Genomic DNA, 19,969 nt, shown 5'->3' with positions numbered 1-19,969 from the left:
CTTGTTAGCTTTGCAGACGTTGGATGAGAATTTTCACAAAAGTAGTAACCATATAGTAATGGGGAGAGAAATATAATGCACTAATCAAGTTTTAAAAGTACAATGCTCATATCAGCATATGCCCCTAAACACTAAACACAGTCCAAACATTCATGAGCAGTGATACTATATACTAATTATGGAACACAAGATTCATCACAGCCAAGTAGGCCATTGACTCTACCAAATCATCTTTTTTGACTTCATTCTCTTGCGGTTGTATTTACTTACATCCTGAACCTCTCTTTTCCCAGACCTGTATAAAAATCACCAATTTAGTAAATCAAATAATAAACTCAAATTTATAGTCATGATTCATGAACCTGGAAACAATAATCTAACAATGCCTTAACAAAGTGAACATTGTAATCAAATCATGCATGCATCACAATGCAAACCAGATAGGCGTAAGGATCGCAAACACTAACCGTGCTTCCTCCAAATTTTTAACCACATTTTTCATTGTGTGTACTGTAATTTTCTTCACCTGGTGTAAATAACACAGCAATTCAGAAAGTGTAAAGCATTTACATTATACACCAGCAAGAAACTATTAAGCTCGCAATATGAAGGACACGTAAAGTTCATGCTGGAGCTATCAAATTTAAACAAATTAGTTAGTGACAATAAACTTCTGATATACAAAAACAAATTCTTAATAAGCAGAAACTACACATGCCAAGATTAGACATACAATGTGATACTCAGTAATGTTATCTGATAGCAAATATACTTCAAAATGGTCTTTAAAGACCCATTTTGATGTCAAAGATAATATTCAAGGATCAATCTGATTAGAACTGCTATATCATGTTAATTCAAGAATCAATTTGAATAGATCTGCTACATTCAATAAAGAAATAAGATATAGTGTTACCAACTAAAAACAAAGAAACAAGTAATTAGTAACGTTGAACTAAAATATTGTTTGCTATACCTCCAACTTGTCCTCAGAAGACCTGTGATTTATTGGGAGTGTGCGGAATTCCTCTGTCAATCGGAAGCACTCACCAAGATTTTCAGGAGATACAAAATCAAGGGCAACCTTGATGCATGACTGCAAAAGGAAGGAATTCACTTGATTGTGTTTTGATTGAATAGATTTCAGGAACTACTTAAAATAAAAAAATTAATCAAGTCAGAAAAAGTGGCTAGTTGCAAGGGTTGTTAGAAAAAGCCAAAAAGGAAATTTTTCTGTATATCAAAAGAGATTACAATGCCAAAGAAATAGGCCTTTCAAGAAGCCGATATCTGGTTCTACTCCTAGATTTAAAGTTGTAATATTATCCTCCAGATTTGGTGTGATGGCTAGAATGGTTGTGGGATAACTATTTTGAATATGATTAGCGATTTCATCTGGCTCACTTCACAAAAGAAAATTCTTTACATTTTTATTGAATTAAATATTGCAGATATATAAAGAAACAACCCAGTACACTAAAGATGTGACTAATGCATCATGTATGTTCTTACCTTCAGATTTCTGACTTGGTGAGGACAACCTGCTGGAATGAAAACAGCTTCTCCTAACCTCTGAACGAAAGTCCAGGGCTCAATTCCTACAAGAAATAAAGAGCTGTTAACATGCCGGTACAATTTAATTATCAATCAAACAAAATAGGAAAGTTTATGGAAATAACTAACCATACTCCTCCTTAAGCTTCCTCTTATGATACTCAGTCAAATACATGGTCTGATCATGGATGGGGTGAATGATCTATGTCAACAGAAATACAATTCAAACAAAAAACATATAAGCACAGGGACTGAGGGAAAATTTATTGTTATTATCAATAAATTAACAAACTTTGTTCAGAATGTTTATGGCATGTCTCAGTATCGCATATCACATCAATCACCCATGTCCAGCGTCCATTACGCATGAACATAATCCACCCATCCACAAATTTTAAAAGAAAGATATTATCAGATCAATGCTATCAGGGTCAACAGTCCATATATTACAAATGTAAAGGTAGCTATAAGAATATGTTCATAGCAAGATTAACTACAAGTAGAAAAGATAGTGTCAAATAATAGAGAATTATTTTTACTATTTTACCTGTGTCAAAGGACTGCAATACACATGTCTAAACTCTCCAAAATGATTTTTCAGATATTCCTGCAATTTAGGAATATCCTCTCTTCGAAAAATATCCCAGAGAGCACCATCAGAGGCATCTGACGTACTTTTTTCTTGTTCTTGCGCTTTTTCAGCCTCTTTCAACTCTGACCCACGGCAAAGACCATCCATATTTACAGCTGCACTCTCATTACCAGAAGCTTGATGAAACTGTTCATCCACTTTCATGTCACATAGTCCACTTTCATTTTCCACAACTTTAGAGCCATTTTGCTTGTCAGAAGCATTTATGGCTGAACATGAATCATTATGCATGTCATCAGTAGTTTCTCCCTCATGAACTCCATACAATTCCCTCTGGTCCTGCTTTAGGTGCTTTGCTTTGTATGTCTCAATCGCTTCACGTGTGTCAGAATCCAATTCCACTTCAGCAATGTGAGTTAGCACATTTACCTAAAGCATCCAGTTTAATGAAAAAAAAAAGAAAAGATATATAATAATTCTTCATGAATAAGTAATTCAGTATGCACTCAATGAGCCAAAAATAGCAATAAATCCTTGGTATGGAAATTTATTTGCATCATTATCAGCATATCATAGATACATTCTTCTGGCAGATTATCAATCACTCATGAAACATAGGATCAAATGAGAGTTTATGGAGAGATGACATAGTGAGCCAAAAAATATATGACCTGGACTACAAAAACTACAACCAATGCATATGAAACATCTGTGAAATGCAATCATAATAAAAAAATATGCCTAATACGACAAGTGGAGAAAACATACTGCATCAGACATATCGCAGTGGAGCTTAGTCACCGAATCCCCACGCCCAAGCTCTTCCGGAAATCCATAAGCGATATATGTCTTCGGCCCCATGTCTGGCTTTATACTTTCCTTCGGCAACTTCACAGCAAGATTAAGAGCACCAATAAGAGGATCCGTATAATCCTTGTAGGGCAAGGATGATATAAACTCAGCACAGTGACGTGGTAAACGTTCCTCAAATAAATTAGAAGGTGGCCAATCTTTTAATTTCAGTATCTGAGGCCAGTTAAGCCAATCTTTACGTCCTTTTGAATACCCAGTAAAGAATTGGTGGATATTAATATCTCCCTGCATTTAATCAACTCAAGTCAAACATGTATAAATCACCAGCAAGGGAATAGAAATGTTAAATAAAATTAGTAGAGTTTAAATAATTGCTGAAACAATTAATATAATGAGTACAAATGGAAAACAATAATATATTCAACCATAAATCATAAAATCATCTTAGCATGTGCTAGGAAGTCACAAGTGTGATTTGAAAATTAAAGGTAAAAAAAGAATAAGGCAAAAATACAAGTCCAGAAGCATGAACCACAGATGCAAAGGTAACAAGAAAAGAAACAAAAAATAGGAAAACAGACAGCAACAAACTGACATAGATTTGCGCAATGGTAAGATATGACATGAGACATTCAGAAGAGGAGATATGTGCTGTGAAGGTTTGAAGAAACAATTTACCACAAGCAAACATGTGCTGAAAGTTTATTCCTAAGACTAACACTGACTACAATAACAAAAAAACCCTTCCAACTTGCTACAATAATGCAACAATACAACTTTTTCAACATGCCTATTTAGAAAAACATTCAACAAAAACAATAGTAATAGACTATTAGCCTTCAAGTAAATCAGAAATAAGCCTCATGAAAATCAAGACAAAGAAACAAAGGAAAAACCCTGCGCATTAAAGGTTTCAGAGATTGAACAAACCTCGCACCAATCTAAGCAATCAAGTGCCTTAACATCCAAATGTATACCATGCTTGGTGTTAGTTATCTGACGACATGCACGCCACATGACAAGTGGTTCCCAGCTCAAACCCGATGAACAATCGAGCACATTGCTGACAATCACAGGCTCCCCTTTGCTCCAGTGCCATTGAAAATGTTTTACATCATCATGCTGTTGTAGATCTAAAGCTGACGGGCAGTATAAAAAGTTGTCACTGGAATCTTCACGGGAAGCTGCCTTCCTTGTATTTTTATCAACAGTGTTTCTCAACGTCGAACATGAGCACCAGCTATCAGGAATCTCAACTGAATTGTCAAGCTTATATGCTTCTGCTAGCTCATCTGCTTTGTGTACTAACTCGGAGATAAAATTTGGACCAAATACACTTCTCAGCTCCAGAAATCTGCCGCAGCACTTCTCAGTGACTTTTGGGCAGGGTATGCTGCCATCACTCTCTGCATGCCACCCATCCCTTGACCACCCACGTGGTTCAGGAATAGCCTGTGATTCCTGAGTCTGAACCTGTGATCCATTGGATTTTCCCCTTACTTCTGGTTTTGGTTCACCATGCAGATATCCGATTCCCCGGTTGACAAACCCGAACCCAATTGGATCTGGACCACCTAAAAGCTTCCCATTACGAAGTTCATGGCAACAGCTGAGACACAGGTCAAAAGAGCACGTTTCACAGCTTCTGTGGTAATCAAATATTGACGTTTTGCAGTTGTCACTACAAGAAAGTATTGAGTCAACAACTAAATGGAAAGAAGGGCAACTTAAAAACAAGAAGGAATCAGAGAAATACTAACCAGTAGACACGTTCTTTTGGTTGAAAATCTGCCTTTTCAATTTTTAGCTCCAAGGGTGAAAGCCCTGTATTCCACATCCCAGTGTCCCACAACCAAATTAGACAATGAAACCGATATAGAAACGGTACTAAACTTTGGCTTAAGAAACAGATTATAACCCTAAACACTAGATATGCTGATTTGCTGCATGCAGGAAGAATAATTTAGTACAATTACCAAATCATGTTAGTACACAAAACTAGGATCCAAATTCGTTAATTTTAGGGCACTGTCAACCTATACATCAATGACCTCAGTTGAGAATATTATCAAACAAACGATACCTTGTCTTTTAGCTTCGAACTCTTTCTCAGCTGTTTGTTCTTTATCCAACTGTTTTATATATGGAAGAACACCTTTTAGCAAATACAAAGAGAAATCAACTGGTATATGGTTGTTGGTATTTTTCCTCTTCTTCATTTCCTACATAAAACCAAACGGCCACAGTTAAAAAGCAAAATACTGAAAATCAAAGGAAAATCAGTATACAATGGAAAAAGAACAAACCTTAATAAGATCAGTAGATCGCAAACATGCTTTGCAATTACAATTGCCTCGGCATACAGGACAGAGAGTAAATTCATCTGGCTTCATATTGGGATACCTTCACAAGACACCAAACAAAATAAACAAATAAACAAATTTTAAAAAAAAATCAGCTATCATCAATAAATCGATGAAGCTCTCCTTAGACACAGCACTTCTATGGACTATAAATTACCTTTTTCCCTTAATAGGATATAGTAATCAATTGTAACTTTAGCAAAAATAACTAACAAAACGGGAAATAAAAAAAAAATAGAGAAAGCAATACCAATTGCCTATACAGGGCATGCAATATCTTTTCGTCTTGCAATTAGTGCACCTCACTACATCACCTTTATCATTCCTCTGACATTGATGGCACATTAAGCTCTCCTCTTCAACGAACTGTTGACTCACAATCATCAGAAACATACACCAAAATTTTAATCTAAACAAAGCATTTATTTACACATACACACATAAGGAACAAATGAGTAAAGAGATGGTGTTTTTACTTTTTGGTCTCTCCTGACTTTTGGCTCCTCTTGTTGCATTTTGACCGCACGATTCTGCCTTAAACCGTAACTACGCTGATTCTCACTTTTTTCCAAGGAATCTGAAGTCGTCTCAGCATCAATTTGAGCATTGGAATGAGACCCCAACTCCTCATTTTCCATCTTTGTATTTTCACACTTTTGCTCACCATCCATGTTCTTTCTTTTCCTTCCAGTTTTCTTCTCCAGAACATCGCCATTTGCATCTTCCCCTTCATTATCTATATCAGGTTTTGACTCATTTTCATTACTAGGGCGTTCTTCCTTCTTCTGGTTCTTCGGTTTTCTGCCACGTCTCTTCTTCTCACCAAGACCCTCGTCATCATCATCATATTCTTCTTTGACATCCTCAGCATAACTTGGAACACTTGTTCTTTCACGCATTTTCACAGTCATAGCAGCAGAATCATCATCACCTTTCTTCTTCCTCGCGATCTCCAAGGCCTCCAGCATGTCCTTTTTAGACTTTCTTCCGCGCTTCTTTTTAACAACACTAACTTCTTGAACGCAAGAGGAACCTTCAAGCCCATTATCACCACTCTTCAAAAGCTGCTCCTTTTCATCCACATTCACACCTTCCACGCCTTCATCGACCTGGTCCTCGGCAACCGCGCTTGCCGGGTGGTGGTGAGCAGAGTCACCTTGTTTGTTGGCATCAAAGTTCGGAACTTTATCGGAAAGGGGCTTCTTCGGTAGGAGTGGAGGCTCCATGGAAGGTTCAAATGTGAAAGCTTGATTGTGTGGAAGAAAAACCGAACAAGAAATTGAACAAGAAGAGAAGAGAGTGAAGTGTGAATGAGAAGGAATGAATGAAAGAGAGAGAGAGAGAGAGAGAGAGAAGAGAACAAGAAAGTACAGAAGAAACAGTACGATGAAACCGTGGGCGCGTGGGAGAGCCCTAGTTCCGAATCGCTCTCATCCCTGTGGGTTGGGTTTGGTTTGGTTTTGTTATGTTGTTTTTGCTGCTTTGATTAATTAAATAGTCATTTCAATTTAATTCAGTAAATTTATCATTGGATTATTTAGATTGGATGGGCGTTTCTAATTCTTTCATCATTGAGAGAAGATAATTATTATAATTATAATAATTATAATAAATAAATAAAAAAGATAATTCTGACTAGTCAAGTAAGATTGGGGGGAACGGAGGTAGCATTTTGAAATGTGGCGCCAACATCATTTTCACACCAATTGTGTGTCAAAACTAAATTAATTTTTGGAGTGAATCCTAAAACCGTGTTTAGTTACGAGGATATAGTGATATACGTCTACTGCTCACTTGATTAGACACATAATGTTTATGAACACAATATCATACAAAATACATGCTTTTAAAATCAAACACAAATTTTTTATTTTTTTATGTTTAAATGTTTTTAAACTTCATCAATGTTAATTTCACTTAATTTCTTTTTCTATCACTTTTTTTTCTCTTGTTCTCTTCTCTTTTTTTTTATTATTATTTTTCTTTTAGAAATGAATCATCTCATTTTTTTTTCAATTATTTGATGAAATATAATTTTTAATTATTTAATAACTTCTCTCATATGTTTTTTCTTAGTGTCACTTAAAAGATATAAAATAAAATATCACATTTTACTAAAACAATTGAAAAAAAATTATAAGACTCATTCTCCTCTTCTCTCCATCGTTGCTCCCTCTTCCATCCCCATTACCACCACCGCCATAATGCCATCTTACTTTTGCCCTTAGCCACTCATCCAGATTTGTCACTTCTACTCCACCATTATTTAATATACCGCAAAGTCACCTCTACTCTTCCATCTAGATTCATCATGTCTAGTTTTTTTTTCTCTCTCGTAAGGTATAGTTTTTTCTACCTTATACCACTGTCGGCTTTAGACTTCGACGGCATTGCCCTTCATTCTCTCTCTAGTGGCATCGTTCGACGTCTCCAAAGAGAACGACCCATTTGATTTGTCTTACCCTTCCTCTTGTGCATCTGGTGTTCTCTTTCTTTCTTCATCTACATCTTCTCCCATTTTTCAACCTATTATAGGGAGTTTCTTCTCATCCTTGTTATTTAGTGTCCTCACTTTTAAAAATTTCTAATTCTATATTCTATTTGCATATGTTTAAATTTTTATTAAATAATTGAATATGTGGATATTATTTTATTTGTGATGCATGAAATTAAAAATTTTTAATATTTTATACGTATGAAATTTAATTTGAATTCGGATATTATTGTTTTTGTGTTTGGTTAAAGATTGTGGTGCTATTGATGGCTGATAATATGTAATTCTGAAAGAGAAAGAAGGACAAAAGTGATGGTGGTGGAAGATTGGTAAGTGTATAATTGATATTTTTGTGAAATTTTGAATTTTATGTCTGTTGTGTATGAATTATCAAACAAAATGAAAAATTAAGTATTTTGTATTTAAGTATTTTTGTGTATTTATGCATATATCTTTATTATTTTCAGATATCAACTAAACATAACTTAATCTAGTTTTTTATCCATTTATATGAAAGATAAAGTAATTCCTAAAAGAGAAGAACAACATTATCTTTGCTCTTGTTATTTTAAGACAATGCAAACTTTCTATTGAAAAGTCCATTAAATATTGATTTAAATTGATTTTGTGGTAACTTTTATTTGTATGTCTGAAAGTTTAAATTTTTACAAACTATTAATCTTAATACTTTTTAAAAAATTTATTCATCAATGGTAGTTTTATTTGACAGAGAATTGTCATTATTAAAAATAGCGTTGTAAGAAGTAAAAGCGCATTATAAAAACCTTTAAAAAAGAAAAAAAAGTAACATAAGACAAAAAATAGAATAAGATAATAGTAATATTGATGTTGTTAACGATTGCTGTAACACTTTCACTATCAAATGTCGCGTTTTGTCGCTTTCAGCTAAGCCACTTTGATAGCGAGAATATTACAATAACTTCTATATATAATTATAATAAATAAAAGCCTTTACCTACAATTTTTTTTACCTTTCTTTGAAAAATCTGAAACATTTTTTTCTTTTATACGTATATACATACATACAAATTCTCACAACACTTTTGCATTTATAAGAATGATAAATACAAGTAATATACAAAATATAAAATCACAACTTCTATCCCTCTTTAAAAATATATAAATAACGATAACAAAGGCGAGAGAAAATATCTAAGATAATACAATAAATAAAGCACGACCAAAAGCTCAGTAAACTCTCATAGGTTTCCTTGTCCGTCTCATGAAAAATATAGGGCCGTAAAAGGTGAGAATCTAACTCGAAAGTTTCAGTTGAGAGATTTTATGAAAAATTTTCTTTTACTATAATGATCATTACTTACCTTACGAATCTTACTCTCTAAACGTTTCTTTTTTCATAAATAACCAAGTTAAATTTACTGTCGTTTATTTTTCTTAATTTCTATCATAGGGCACATTACTCATTTCCTACTTTCTTCAAGATTTACCATTTAGTCAATCTCTTACAAGCCATAATAATTCACAGTAAATCTGAACCAATAAATCACAATTACAAGTAACAAAGCAGTTAAGCAAATAATCACACATAGAGAACAATTACGACAAGTAGCACAATTAGTAATTACCATAATATCAATTAGACAAACTAAGTAATTATGCACACCTAAGCAATCGCAAACAAATACATATGATGCATGTCTGTCTTACTAGCCATGAGTTCACGTGTCGATTATACTTCCAGACACGACACATCCGGTAGCAAACCTAGATACACTCTCTGTCATGCATCTCTGGGAGAAACATGTCATACATATATATGTATAACTGTACTGAATCCTCAACCTCCACATTCTCCTTGGAGGTCGCGCTATCTGGGATATAGTGCCCGCCATACTTCACAATCAAATAAAGACTGTGATGTAACAATAAGAAAACCTCAATCTAACTCGTTCACACTACAATCAAAAATTGAATTGAAAGAAATCCTCAATCCTTTATCCAATTTTTTGATGTAACAAGAGAGGAAATTCTCAACCACACTTGTCCACCGTAACACAAGAGAGGGAATTATCAACCTCACTTGTCTACAGTGACAGATCCAAAAAATTTTGATATTGAGGGCGAAATATATATAACATACTATTAATTTTTATAATAAAAATATTACATTTACATAAAAATTAGTTATCAAATTATCTATTATAAATTTGTGTATAAATACATATATTATTTAACTTATTTTTAACGTGTGTGTTGTATTTTAAAAATTTATATTTTAAGAATAATTTGTATTTAACTTATTTTTAATGTGTGTTGTATTTAACAATAATTATCATCAAATTTATCATTAACATAATCATAATTATCACTAATCATATCATAACCTTTTGCACATATCTCAATTTAATTATTCCAATCCGTAAGTGAAACTATGCCACCATCTTCATTGTGGGAGAGACAAACTACTATCAATTCCAATATTTTCTTCTTTATTTTATGCAAATTTTTCAGTTTTTGAGTTGATAATTAATTAGTCTGTTAAATCTTTAATTCATTAAATCTTTTTTCATAACTTTAATTACCTTATTTACTTATTTACTCTTTTCACTGTTAATTAAGTCCAATAAGTTAATTTATCCATCAACTTAATAAATTAACATAATCATATAATTCTTTGGCCAACTAAACTCTCAAACAAACTTTAACTCTATTTTAAATTTAAGATTCTTTCAAGATATAATTTTTTTAATTAGAAAATTAAATACATCTCCAAGACAACGTCTTTAGTCTTTATAAAAACACATCAATCCTCATTATCTTTATTATTCAATTGCATTCGAATCATATCAAATTTTGGCAGAACCTTCTTTAAAATTCGGATATTTATCCCCTTCAAAAGTTCCATCTAAACCAAACATCTCTCAAACTCTTATCAACCATTTTCAATATTAAATAGTTTCTCAACATATACCAATCAAACATAATCAAGATCATAATCCTTTATAATTATATTTATCATAAAAAAAACAGTCCAATTAATTCATAAGACTCAAACAATCACCAAAAATATATTTTTCACATCGATATTTATTTATAAAAATTCTTTGAAATAAAAGTAAATTTTAAGAAAATCCCTTACCTCAATCGTGACTTAACTTCACTGAACTAACGGCAACAACATAAACGTGACAACAACAGTAGTATTAGCAATTCCGATGACTCTCCGTAACAGTAGTAACCACAACGCAACATGCGATTACTATAACTCAACCCTAAGCAGGGCAGAACTTACTTCAGACAAGGGGGCCATGGCCCCCAAACTTTTATTAAAAAAATTAGTAATACTTCTTCAAAAAATAAAAAATAGTTTAGTTGGCTCAAATACTTTATTATGACTTAAAATACCAAAGTTCAATCTTCATCTCTTACTTTTATTACACAATAGTTTTTAGTTTTAAACATTCAAAACATGTTGGATTTGGACTGAACTGAGTGTATTCACATTTCACAGCTCTCTATTCAATAAGCAACACTCATTTTACATTTGAGTTCAAATATACAAAATAGGTATTTTTTATTTATGTAATTTAATATTATTTTATATTTTACTGTTTATTTAATTTAATTTTTATATGATAAAAAATATTAGAATATTTAATAAGTATTGATATTATTGTATTTGTATAAATTGAAAAAAATTTCAATAAATATTATAAATTTTAATATTTGTCCTTCTAACTTCTTTTTTACATATTTTACAGGATATATATTCAAATTTTTATATAAAATAATCATAAAAAATCAAAGAATTGATGCATTTTTTAAGAGGAAGGCTAATATTCAAGAAGGAGAACATATAACTTTTACAATATTAACACCTGTAAATAGTTCTTCTACTTTAATGAATCACGAAAAAAGTGAGATACAACCTTCAAAAATTTAAAGAGTTACATCTGATGAGTTTGATCTTAATTTTTTGGAACGAGACCCTGAAAAACGACTTTAAATTTGGTAATATCACCCAAATTAGAGAGATGAAGTTAGACAAACTTATCTTAAATAGGGTCCATATCAAAAGCATCTTGACAATTATCTTCTATCTGACCCCCCAAAATTTTGTTTCAAATTTCGTCACTAACCCTAAGATATTAGTACCTCAAAATCTTTAACGAACTAATAATAGAACACTAACAGCGAAAATACCAAACCAATAATACTTACTGTAATCTAAGAGGAACAAAAAAAAAAAATAAGCAATGGCAGCTCCAATGGCCCTCACCATCAAGAATAGAACTTGACAAAAATAGAACAGAAAGCTATATAAAAAGTTGACTTTTTAATAAAAACGATTAAAAATAAGACATTAAAAAATTAATTTATATTTTTAATGTATTTATTATATTAAAAACAAATTAAATGGTTAACCACTAAAAATACTCCCAAATTATTCAGACGCCGACAAAAATACCCTCAAATTTTATTATCGACAAAATGCATTCAAATAATTAAAAAATACAACAAAAATACTCAATAGTAAATATATTTTTTAAAAAAATTTCTTAGAGATTTAATTTTCATGTAATTTTTTGCAATAATAATTATAAAAATGAGATATTATTATTTTTAAAATTTGGTAATTTTTTGTTAAATATATATTTTTTAATATTTTTTTTTGTTAACAACCAATAATACATTTAAAAAATCACAAAAAAATACATACTTAACAAAAAATACTAAATTTTAAAAATAATAATATCTTATTTTTCTAATCATTTTTGCAAAAAATCGCATCAAAATTTAATCTCTAATATATTTTTTGAGAAATACATATTTAATATTAGTTTTTTTGTAAGATTAGAGATTGAATTTTCATACAATTTTTTATAAGAATGATTAAAAAAATAAGATATTATTATTCTTAAATTTTGGTAATTTTTTGTTAAGTATATAATTTTTTATAATTTGTTTGTTAACAACCTATAATACCTTTAAAAAATCGCAAAAAATATATACTTTGTAAAAAATTATCAAATTTTAAGAATAATAATATCTCATTTTTTTAATAATTATTACAAAAAATTACATCAAAATTAAATCTTTAAAATATTTTTTAAAAATATATATTTGCTGTTAGGCATTTTTGTTGCATTTTTAAATGATTTAAGGAAATTTTTTTTGATAATAAAATTTGAGAGTATTTTTGTCAGCATTTGAATAATTCAAAAATATTTTTAATAATTAATCCTAAATTAAAATATAAAAGTTGACTTTTTAATAAAAATCTATACTAAAACCTATCTTAGTTTTCGTATACAAAAAATACAAAAAACACTAATTTTTTAATAATATTTTAAATTCGTTCTTAAAAAAATTTTAATTGATCTATTTAAGTCTGAAAATTTTAATTATCAAAGTAGCCTTTAACTTTTTATGTTGTTAGAAGTATCAATTTTGGTAAAAATTAGACATTTATTTTTGTAATTATTTAATAAAGACATAATAATTCTTAAAAAAATTTATAATTTTGAGATCAATTATTTTGTATAAATGAATATTTTTACGTGAAGTCTAATTTATTTAACAAAATAAAAATTTAAAGACTAACTTAATCAAATTTTAAAGACATATTTTTTATATGACACTCATTAACATTTGTCTGACACGCATGTTTGTTATGTCTAACTTTATCATAATAAAAAATAAAAAAATTTTCGCCAGACACAATTGAACACGTTTAAATACACCTAAATATCATCACATGTTAACGTGTCTTTTATTATTGTTAACATGTATTTTTGAAATAAATTTAAAAATAATATATATTATTGTTCATTAAAATAAAATATTTTAAATATTTTATATAATTAAAATAAAATATTAAAAATAATTAAAAAATTAATTTATATTTTAATATCAATAAAAAATTAAAATATTATTATAATTTATCTAAAAATATTTTATATTTTATATATATACATGTCTCAATGTCTTATAAAATTTTAAAATTCGTATATCGATATATCTCATACATATTATGTCATATTTCGTATTCGTATTAATATTTATATATTATAATCCTTTAACATTTCTCTTTAAAAAAAAAACTAATTTAGTTATTAGTTATTACTATTCCACTCTTTCCTATACGAATGGTTGTGTCCTGTTCCCTGCGCGTGTAAGTCTTTAAATAGTGGCTAATTTTTTTTATATTGGAGGAGTGTGTGAGTTGTGTTTGATTATGGTGTATATAGGTGTTAGACACAAATGTGGGACAGAGAGAAATCGGACCGTCCGAGTTCTTTGTTAAAAAATTCATTTACCACAAATCGGACCGTCCGATTAGTTTTTGTTTTTTTCTTTTTTATTTAAAATCAAATCGGACCGTCCGTTTACACCTTTTGTTTTTTGTTTTTTTTGAACTGAAAACGACCCTGCGTTTCCAATTTTTGTTTTTTTTTTATTTTTCCTTTTAATGAAAACGGACCCTCCGTTTCTAGGTTTTTTTTTTTTTTTAAAAAAATCAAATCGGACCCTCCGAGTTTTATTAAAAAAATATTTTTTTCTAGATCTTCTCTAATCGGACCGTCCGAATTCTTTGCTCTAAATCGCTCGGTCCGATTTCAGTTTCCTGGTACCATACACAGGAAAAACACCCCTATTCTCCATAATGCTGTATCACCCCATATCTCCCACCATATTAAAAATAAAAAGCGTTAAATAGTCGTCGTTATAAGTTATGAGAAATTCTTTTGTAGTTTTATATTCCTAAATAATAGCATATTGCCCTATTCTACTCTTACTTCTTTTTAATGGTATTCTCTAGTCGTTGCATAAGTTAAGAAATAATTCATCATAAATCAAAATTTTATTTAAAAATTTATTATTAGTTAATAAATTAATATATAATTATATATATAAGATAAAATTTAAATTTTAATATTTATTTAATTAAATTAATAAATTAATTATTAGACTAACCAAAATTAATCTATTCTACTCGTGCCTAAAAAAAATCATTTATCATAAAGGACTTGAAATTTTGACGAAGTCTAAGGTTTAGATTATTCATGTTTGAATCTTATTAAGTTTTTTAACATACAAAATTTACTATCATTTTATACCGTTATTTTACTCGTTTTTTTTTAAATTATCAATAACAAATAAATTTATAATTTCAATTTTGTTTTATAATTTTATTTAGGAAGTGAAAATAATTTTTTTATAATTATTTCAATGTTTTGATGTTTATATAAGTTTTAGATTTAAATTTGGAGGAGAATTTTATTTTTTTATAAAAAACATTTCTTTTTTTTTAAATGAACAAAATGCATAATTGAAACGGATAAACAAATAAATTTAAGAACTAAAACTTGAAGATTAAAAAGAGTAAATACAAGGTAAAATAAAATGTAAAAGTTAAAATAAAACGAAAGAAAATTAAAAAAAATAAAAAGATAGAAAATTTTAACCGAAAATTGAAAAAATAAAATGTAAGTGTTTGAGTTAAAAAAATTACTTAACATTTTCAGTTTTCTTTTATAGTACCAGAAAACAGAGGTTATGTTTAAGTTTCTAAGTGCTTAAAAAAAAAAAAGTATCTTTCAATTTCTATAAGAAATTATATTTCCATTCACTTTCTGGAGGCCTTGTTGCTAATTGGCAGTTATGCTCCTAAGTCCTAACCAAGCATATTGCAATATTCTAAAACTAACTTTATGTTGTTTGCTTCATAATTGCATTTTTTAATTTCTTTGTTTATCCTATAGTCCAATTTTTGTCATATACACAAAAATATATTATTTTCGGCCTAAAATAATTACTCTAAAAGGTTAAACTATTAGGTGTATTTTAGTCAAAGATGGTGAAGACAAACATGAGAGAATCATTTATTATTTAATTAGTGTTGTCTGATATTGAGAGGAAATTTTTTCATATAGAAAATTATGACACTTTATGTATTATGTTTGTACAAAGTTAAAATGTTATATGATTACATAAACTATTAAGGTGATTACATAGAGTTATCTTATAAAATATATGTTGACATACCAAATACTATGAAGTCAATTAGGGAAATGAATGTTTTCTCTGTGAGAGTTCATTTACAATATGTATCGCTCAAGACTTTGAAAGGACTCATTGCAGATTTAGTGGTTGATCGACAGAAAAATCTTAATAACTAGGAGGAACATGTTGTCAATATCGAACATTTGAGATTATATTTCAATGAATCGAAACACAAAGATGATGCTGATGCTTGGTATCTTGATTATAGCACCGAAAGAGGTTCCATCAAAATTTTTGGATGAATTAAAATTTCAATTTCAAATAATGTAGTCGAATATGATGCTTTAAACTTGAGGTTAGAAATTTTGATTCGTATTAGGGAATAAGATGACCAGGAAACATATTTGATTAAAATAATCGGTTTGTATTGAGGAAATGCTTATAAAATTAAAGATATAAATACGGATATAGAGGCAAAATCGATTAATCGAAAGTATTTGTAATGGTATCGGTATTTAGAAAATAATTTAAAAAAAAAATTTACCTATACCATAATACTTTATCGGTACACTGGTGTACATTGACTCTGCACTGTCGAGATATTAATTTAAAAATGTGAATGGATGAGATTTTTTATATAAATTTTTAGGTATAGCTGCTTAAAATTAGAAGCAATGTCAGGTGTATACCGGAATTTTGTGCTAATCAAAGTATAATTGTATGAAGATTATGCCCTGCTGTCCCTGGCGTAGGCTTTCCTTATTGGCGGCTTGGTGGCTGGTTCCTTGTTGCAGGGCTAATAGACTTCTTTGGTGCATCATTTTTTTGTAAGATTTTGAGGGTAATAGATCGGTTTTTGGTGCATTGTTTTTGTATGTTTTATATTTTTTGCTAGCATGGTATAATTTTGTATGATTTTTGGTGCATTGTTTTTGTATGATTTTCGGCGAACTTGTTTCTTACATCCGTACAATTTGGATAGTATTAATATATTTTTATTTTTTATTTAATCTAATTTTATTTACATAATTTAAAAATTAATAGATATAATTTAAATTAATGATTTAATTTAATTTGATAAAAATAAATATAGTCGTATTATTATACTCATATAATTAATTATGTTTATTCGATTTCAAAAAAATTAACTATTAAAATTGATAATTTTAAATTAAAAAAATAATGTACTTGTATTATTTTTAAAACATGACAAGCAAAACATATTTTTTTGTTTTTATCATTTTAAACAAAAAATATCTTTATATTTTTAAGGTAAGACTTATTAGTCTCTTATGATATTATGTATATGATACATTCTAATGATATTAATTTAAAGGATTATATATATTCATTTCTTTTGTTAAGATATTTAAAGGTCATATTTGACCACTAAGACCCTTTTCAAAAAAAAAAAAAAAAATACGAGATCTTTTATGTAATTCTAGGGTGTATATGTAATATGAGATAAATGTATGTAAATATGAGATGAATGTATGTAATCCTTCAAATTAATATATGTATAGATACATACATCAATAAAGCTTTTGAAAAACAAACTCAATAACTATGTGTTATGTCTAAATTACTTTTATAGAATAAAAAATATAATAAAAAGAATAATTAAAAATTTCAGCTAAAATTCATCCTCTCTATATTAAAAGTTATAGATCGTGCTTATTCATTGTATATCCTATCTTACTTTATTTATATCCTAATATATTATATAATATATATTTAAAAATTATATGTTTAGTAAAAAAAGTGGGTATTAAAACTTTCTTCTTGTAAAAACTAAAAATAACTACTAAACTAATCATTTAAATTATTAATTTAGTATGTTTGTTCTTTTATAAAGTTAAACTAAAATAAATAACTAATTTATCTTTGTTTGTATTATTTTAATTTTATTAAGAACTTGATAATCATGCTATTTGTACTGTATTAGATTTTTTTTAAGATTTTATTATTTTTAATGTTAAATTGATCTTTAGTATTTTTTTATTAATATATATGAAATATGGAATGATTGAATTTTATATTTGTTTGAAAAAAATTGATTTTCTTGTAGGTAGGGTTGCCACGGTCGGAATAGGGGTGGCATGCGGGTAAGTCCATCCCGCCCCGCCTCGCTAGGGCTGGAAGTGAGCCGAGCTGAGCCGAGCTAGACCAAGCTCAAGCTTGACTCACAAAAATAGAGCTTGTCTCAAGGCTCGACTCACCGAAAGCTCACGAGCTGGCTCAAATAATAGAAACATAAATACATAATCTATAATTCTATATCAATAAATTATAACTTATATATTTTAAAAAATATTTAAAAAGATCAATTTTATATATTGTTATCTATCAATAAATTATAAATTTTTTATTTATGTTCTACATCAAAATTATATATAAAAAATAAATATGAAATTTTAAATAATTAAGATCATTAATATATATATATATATATATATATATATATATATAATATTAAAAATATAGACTAAATGCATATAGGATATATGTATTAATAATTATATATATAATCGAGTCAGCTCACGAGCTATGAGCTTATCCAAGCTCACGAGCTATGAGCTTATCCAAGCTCAAGCTCGGCTCATTTAATTTATGAGCTCAATTCTAAACTCAAGCTTGGCTCACTAGCTCACGAGCTTAGCTTATTGAGCTATTAACGAGTCGAGCTCGAGCTAGCTAATGAGCTGGCTTGACTCACTTCCACTCCTACGCCCCGCCTAGTGAGACGGTCCTATAATCCCACCCCGCCCCGCCTAACTGCGGGCTGGCGGACTGGAGGGTTAAACCCGCCAAAGCTCATCTCTTTTTTTTTTTACTATTAACTACTAAATAATATATAAAATTTTACAACCATATTAATAAATTTATAATTTCTAAATGCATAAAAATTATATTTTTTATATTCACAGATATTAAAGTCTTTGTAATTATAAAATATCTAATAAATATAATTATAAACCAAATTTTTATCCAAAACATAAGTATAAATATTCTCTTCAAAGAAAAATAAACATAATTATAAATATTGTCGTCAAAGTAACATAAACATAATCGAAAGCACTCAATTTTTATCTTCATACTCTTGTAAGTTAGGTTAGAAAAAGTTAGATTTTGGCAAAAAAATTGCAAAAATACCCTCTCATTAAAAAAAGCTAAGTCCGGCAGAGAAGCCCGCCCCGTCCCGCCAAATACCGCGATTTAAGCTGTGCGGGTTAGATGGCCTTTTGCTATTTAACAGTCCTAATTTTCCAGTCAAATCTGCCTTTTTGACGGGTAAGGCGGGCCGGGTCGGCGGGTTTAGACCCATTTGCCACCCCTAGGTCGGATAAAATAGGGTTGAAAACTTTAAGGTATAAGTAGAATTAAGGTTAAAAAATTTTCAACTAGGGGTGGCAATGGGTAGGATTGGGTTGGGTTTGGATCCAACCCTAACCCTACCCGCAGGTTGAGAATATCCCAACCGTAACCCTACCGCTCTTAATTTGCGAATACCCAACCTTACCCATGGGTTACAAAAAAATATACAATATTATTATATAACTTGATTATAATTTAAAATAAAATTAATTTTTATGTAAAAAAAATTATTAAATTATCAATTGATAATTATCTTTTAGAGGCTAAGAATCTTTTGCATTTAGTGAGAAGTCTTTGATTCAACAACCACTTAAAACATATTTTTATATAAGTATATATCACATACATATATACAGTGTGGGTAGGTCAGATAAGATTGAGGTTCAATCCGCACTCTACCCGTCCCGCACGAAAACCCTACCTGACCAGATGGGGTCGAGTTGGATACCCGCGGGTAAGATATATTTTGCCACCTCTATTTTCAACTCACAAATAAAATAAAATTAAATTTTAAAAAAGTTTTCAACTCCCAGTAAAATTTAAATCCTATTTACCTTACTTCACCATTATGCATACAAGACTAAATAAAACAGCATCTAATATGACTGATTATATTAGTCTACTGGAGCATCAAGCACATAACTTCCAAATTTTCCTAACTTTTGAATTGTTCATTGCATTTTGATTGGTCATTCCTTATTCGCTAGCCTTGTATAATTAAGTTAAGAAGGTTATTCATTCATGTTTTATTTGAACGTTTTAAAAACACTTTTGTAAAAGTCCATCAAG

General features: G+C 29.4%; 1 protein-coding gene across 1 annotated transcript; it reads right to left on the bottom strand.

The window, feature by feature from the left end:
* Positions 1-30: 30 nt before the first annotated feature.
* Positions 31-6,789, bottom strand: LOC112712232 (lysine-specific demethylase JMJ26). The gene is made up of 13 exons (XM_025765058.3): positions 5,799-6,789; positions 5,573-5,688; positions 5,266-5,362; positions 5,043-5,181; positions 4,720-4,783; positions 3,890-4,640; positions 2,915-3,244; positions 2,102-2,575; positions 1,684-1,756; positions 1,513-1,598; positions 977-1,096; positions 468-526; positions 31-295 (listed from the first exon to the last, which is right to left on the bottom strand). Exons 1-13 carry the CDS (start codon positions 6,546-6,548, stop codon positions 220-222), a joined length of 3,135 nt encoding a protein of 1,044 aa, XP_025620843.1. The 5' UTR covers positions 6,549-6,789; the 3' UTR covers positions 31-219.
* Between the last annotated feature and the right edge of the window lie 13,180 nt (positions 6,790-19,969).

The sequence above is a fragment of the Arachis hypogaea genome, chromosome 9 (genome assembly GCF_003086295.3).
Source record: "Arachis hypogaea cultivar Tifrunner chromosome 9, arahy.Tifrunner.gnm2.J5K5, whole genome shotgun sequence".
Classification (NCBI taxonomy): Eukaryota; Viridiplantae; Streptophyta; class Magnoliopsida; order Fabales; family Fabaceae; genus Arachis; species Arachis hypogaea.
The sequence above is the reverse complement of the archived record's forward strand: the minus strand, read 5'-3'. Positions and strand labels throughout refer to the sequence as shown.